The 5,452-nt window shown below is 37.6% G+C and overlaps 1 protein-coding gene across 8 annotated transcripts in view; it reads left to right on the top strand.

Moving 5' to 3' along the window:
* The first annotated feature begins 1,251 nt into the window (after window positions 1–1,251).
* Window positions 1,252–5,452, top strand: part of kiz (kizuna centrosomal protein) — a 24,200-nt gene continuing 19,999 nt past the window's right edge. For 7 of the 8 annotated variants that reach the window (XR_004326954.1, XR_004326952.1, XR_004326956.1 and 4 more), the window contains exons 1-4: window positions 1,252–1,506; window positions 2,112–2,174; window positions 2,664–2,826; window positions 3,997–4,071. Coding sequence is in view for 3 of the 8 variants with exons in the window: in XM_032500566.1 (XP_032356457.1) it covers window positions 1,355–1,506; window positions 2,112–2,174; window positions 2,664–2,826; window positions 3,997–4,071 (453 nt within the window). In the remaining 5 variants the exon portion in view is untranslated. The remainder of the gene's footprint in view (window positions 1,507–2,111; window positions 2,175–2,663; window positions 2,827–3,996; window positions 4,072–5,452) is intronic. The other variant, XM_032500569.1, reaches the window with a different exon arrangement.

Here is a 5,452-nt window from a genome sequence, read left to right as displayed (position 1 = left end):
GCTAAACTCAGCTGGAACAGCAATGTTGCAAGTCCCATTTTCTTCATCACCTCCAAAGTACTGCCTTTCAGCTCTCAACGGCGCAAACAAAAAGCCTGGCAACAATATCAATTATACAAGCAGGGGGCAAACAAGGGGATTTATTTCACAACAAATAGCCTCACAGAGAGATGCTGAATAGGGCAGATTAGCATTAGAAAAGGACAACAGAACTCCCCAGTTCAACAGCTAAAGAGCAATTTGATGGGACTGGAATTGGGGAAATTGCTTGATTAGGGTGTGCATTTGGATGGGGCTGTCAATTTCAGAATCCCAGCAAGGATGTGTAGTGTTGTCGCTTTGATAAAATGGCATGCAGTCAAAACATGACATTATGAGAACTGTCAGTGATGAACTTTGATAATGAAAGACAAGATCAAGGGATGATCCAGCATCCATCTGGGTAAATGAGACATCAATCTAATAGAGCGGGGGAAGCTTATCAAATTTAGACAAAAAGTCTTTTAATGGCTGGTATTTAACCCAGTCAGTTAACATGCAGTTTTTGTCAGCAAAAGGTGGGGTTTTATTAACTATTTAATCCTGGAAGCATCATGTATGAATCATTTTTGGTAAACAAAACACAACATATGAGTTAACATTAAGCACGACGGGGGGATACTAGTTTTTCTTAAACCACTTCTGTGACAGCAGACCACTATTTTGTAGTACACAGCATAGCTCTGAGGCCTACATGTTAAGAGCATAGCTAGTTGATTGTCACTCCCAGACAGTTACTGCCCGATGTAAGTTGAGTACAGATTTGAGTCGCGCATGCTCAGATTTAAACGGTTTCACGGCATAACGTGTCATACTAAAATTTGTGAAATCCATGAAATAATAAACTTTTTTCATTACAAACACCAAAAGAAGATGGAAATCATTTCAAAAACGTTTTAGCTATCTATGATTGTTTGATTGCTCCAGTTAGCTCAAAATGCCATTCCAGTGACAGCCTTTGTTGTTTGATTGCTAGCTTTTAATTAAGCTTGCAGTCATTTCAAAAACATTGTAGCTATCTATGGTTGTTTGATTGCTACCGTTAGCTCAAAACGCCATTCAACTGACAACCTTGTTGTGTTCGATGACTAACTTGTAGCTAGCAGTGAGCAAACTTCGTTAAGTATGTCCATTTTTATTCTGTATTGATATTACAGAAGTCTCCTAGTAGCATCTTGTAGACAACTTGTCGCAAAGTGGCGCATGTGCAACTCGAATCGGCACTCGACTTCGACATCGGGAGAGTGACAAAAAGCATTATACTCGCACCACGTGCTCTCTGTTTATCACCAGGGTATTCTGGGAAGCGGTGCTCATGGTAACCAATGTAAACAGCAGCCCTTCTTCTCCTCTTCATTTCCTCGGCTCTGCAGTAGCGCCTAAGCGGATGAAAATAGCAAGAATGGCTCGCAGCGAGAACCAGTATTATGAAAAGATAACATCGATTCAACAAAACATGCACATAAGGTATGGTTTCCCTCTTTTTGGTTAACGGGACACGGCCTAGTGGAGACTGCGGACTCGAGTTGTGATCTTTGCTGCCCGCCGGGTAGCCTCCTCCTGCCGCTTGCCACAGGGAGATAACAGGCTAGCTACTTAGCTAGCTAGCTAAACAGACAAGTCAGGGCAGACGGAGACGCTGTTTACCTAGCTTGTTCATTAGCCTATTTACTTCAGGCGCTACCTTCAGCTAACAGTAATGTTACACTTGCGCATGCATGTAACGTTAGATGAATGGAAAGCTAATCTTACTTATCTGTAAAAGGTTAGCGTCCGCCTATTATTAGCCAAAGTTCACATTAAGCTACCGAGCTAATGTCCGTGTTCATTTTGTATGAAACGTTAACGTTAGTTTGCTATTTCTTATAACGTTATCAATATTAGCGTACGAATGTAGCTGATATTATATAGCCAATTCGCATATCCACATTAGCATACAGAGTGTTAATGAATAAACAAAATAAATAAGTACCGTTAATGTGCTGATAATTAGCCCTCAATTAGCCTAGCAAAACCACGGAGATGCTGTGGTGGTCCGTGTGGGTGACAGTTCCCCTGACTTGTGTGTGCAGGGAGAAACGGAGGCTGCAGCTGGAGAAGGAACTGTTTGCTCACTCCAGATCTGATAGAAGAATGTAAGTTAACGTTATACAGATTACTGTTGATCAAAAATAGATTAACATACCTTGTTCTTATAACTGGACTTTCAAATTTACGATATAACTTTTGATAAATGAGATATTGCACTAAGCCCTCACTTTTAGTGTTCACCATGTATATTTCAGCAGTCCACATACTGTATAGATGCATAGGCATCTTAGTATTTTCAGTTGGAAAAATGAATAAAAGGCACTGGTATTAATCTTAATTTGGTTTTTTTTTGTTCAACAATATACAAGCGTGTTAAAAGCAATACCCATTTGGATGTAAGCTGAACAGCCTGTTTTTACTGTAAATTGATTCTTGTGAATATTAACATTCCAGATAAAAACAGCTGATGAAAATAAGATTAAAATTTAAAACACATTGTGCTTAACCTTTTCTTGTGAAAAGTCTAGCTCTTATTTTTTGACAATGTACCTTGATAATATTTCTTTTGAATAATAGTTCTCCACTGCCTTCAGCTCACAGATAAAGTGTTCCAAACTGCGCAGTTATCTCAAGGAAATCTGTGACAGGGAGGCACGAGCAAAACTGAGAAACCTTGAGCTTCTGAGAGATGTGGAGTGCATAGAAATTAGCATGAAGGAATATAGTCCTGACCATGCCCCCCTGCAACAACAAAAGGTATAGCGTGTACACACACACACACACACACACACACACACACACACACACACACACACACACACCTTTTTACTATTTCAATTGAATAATCATTTATTCATTTTTTGAAAACTGTTTAAAAAAAAAGCTTAATACCAAATATACTGGACAATTAACTCACAAATAATATAATTGTTTATATTTATTTTATTATTATAGCATTATAGCATATGTGCTGTAATGTTAACACAGGGTAGAAATATTTCATTGCAATTGCTTGACGTGACAATAGTAAACCCTCAAACTGTGCAATTCATCACGACAAGCAAATAAACGAGGGAGAAAACAATGAGCCAGTCAGATTATCACTTAAAACTCAACGACAGTGCTTGACAGCTTAATATCAAATTAACAAAATTGGCTAATTATGACTCACTGAGTTAATTGCCCAATATAGAGACTCTGAAGTGCTCCAGAGGTTTAGTCATTCTCTCCCCTCAAGCAGTTGGTTTATTTCCTCTTGATGCTTTATGAGTCCTACATGTTTGCTGTTGTTTTGGTTGTCCTGTTGCTCTCTGTTTCCATTGTAGAAAGTCACCCTAATTTTTAAGATTTAACTCTGATGTTTTTAGTACAATGAAAAACACGGAGTGGCCAGTGAATAAAGTAAAGTTATACGCGCTGGGGTTCATACATTTATGACAAACAGTGTAATCGTTATGAGTACTGATTGTGCAAAACATTCAAATACAAGACTGGATAAACGAGAAAATATTAAAGCTGTCTTTTAAATGGTCTGCTTCTGTAAACTGCCAATGTTTTGATGATAAGGTCTGGCATTCTTTAGCTAATCTAAGCGCCCTTTTTTTTATTTTAATTTGAGTTGGGATTAAGGCAGTTACTCTGGCCAGTCAGATAAATGTTAAAGGATGTCGGCAGCAACACCGATGACCCTTATTTGAGAAAACCCGTTGTGATTGACGTTGTCCCTTTTTCTTTCCTGTTTTCAAACTATATGCAGATAATATTCAACAATGCTATCACACCATTATAACAGACAATTCCTAGTGTTTGCATGAAGTGTCAGTTTGCCTGTCAGTTAAATATTATGACTATCATCTTTCTGTCATTTTTCTGCTCTTATCTTACTCTTATCCTTGTGTATAATTCATGTTGTTGCATCTCTTACAGGCTGACTTTTTCAAAAAGATTTCTAGATTTATGGAAGCAAAGAAGAATGTAGAGAAGGAGCTCAGCACAGCAAAGGTAATGCTCATATTTGCAACATAAAGTGTATACCATTAGTGTGGTAAAATGTTTTTGGAAGTAACATATTTGTACATTATGTACTTTACACATGTCACATCTTCTACTGTGTGTTTAAAAATATACTTGTTTTCTTTTTAATATTGGATCCTTCTTTTTTTAATGTTTACAAGGTTTATGCAAATCTCAGTTCTTTTAAGATATGTTTTCAGGTTTAGAATAACAAAGGAAAGTAGACATTATGCTGGGTAAATCTGTAGAAGAGTCTACATTTAAACTGTGTATCTGCAATAGCACAGGTGTCTAATCCTAGCTTGTGCATCTGTACAAGCGATGTAGTTCAAGTCCATAGCTGCTTTCTCCCTTCACTTAAAGCAGTTAAAGCTCTTTTAGATGAAATGTCTAAGACATCTCATAATAACTTGGAGCATGCTGTCTAGAGCAGTCACTTGTAACTGTGTGCAAAACCCCGTCAGCCTGTCGATATTGTAATGAGCAAAATGGTACCGTCACTCCATTATGCATACAAGCCATTGGCTGGCAGTGTGCATGTCCCTTAGGCTGCAGCATTCATTAAGGGAAGCTTACCGGGCTGAAAGCTGGAGACAGATGATAACGGGATATGATTTTCATATTTAATACATTCCTTGGAAGAGCACACGCGTGCCACAGATTGATAGAAGAATCAATTGCTACTTTAGTGGAACACTTTCTACTTTGCCCTGCAGCTACCGATGGAATCACTCAGCCAAGAAATTAACTTTTCCTCTTTTTTTTTTTTTTTTTACTACTACTTTGTGGATCTGCTGGGCAGGCTGCATGGTTTACAGTGAATGTTATTAAGCAGCTAACTGTTTGGTATTTAAGACGCTTATCAGAAAAGAAACAGAAGCCATCCTTTTTGTTATTATGTTTGGAGGGAGGGTTTTTTGCTTCACTCTTCCCCCCACCCCTTGGTGACATTGCAGACATGAATCAAAACTTGTCTAAAGGATTTCTAATAAGATGAAAAGTTAAAACATTAATCCTGATTCTTCTGAAAGATGAATTCTGACCTTGGCCCAAATAAGCTACACTTATTCAAATGTGTAAAGGGGATAGTTAGCGTACTTGAATTTCTTTCTAAATAGGCTTATTCAATTTATTTATGAAAGAGGAGAGTGCATAATAATAAAACACATGATTTTACATGGGTTAAAAATGCCAGAACTAGCCAAATGGCTATTTACAGCCAAATGGCTACAGTCCCCTGCTCTCGACTCAACTTCAACGTAAGCAAGACATTTAAAGTCTTTGAAGAATTGTATTTGACAAAAAATACAATTTTTATGAGGTAATGAAAAGTTTTTTATCAAAAAATGAATAGGCTATATATACTTCA

The sequence above is a fragment of the Etheostoma spectabile genome, chromosome 20 (assembly GCF_008692095.1).
Source record: "Etheostoma spectabile isolate EspeVRDwgs_2016 chromosome 20, UIUC_Espe_1.0, whole genome shotgun sequence".
Taxonomy (NCBI): Eukaryota; Metazoa; Chordata; class Actinopteri; order Perciformes; family Percidae; genus Etheostoma; species Etheostoma spectabile.
This window is presented reverse-complemented; position numbering and strand designations above follow the sequence as displayed.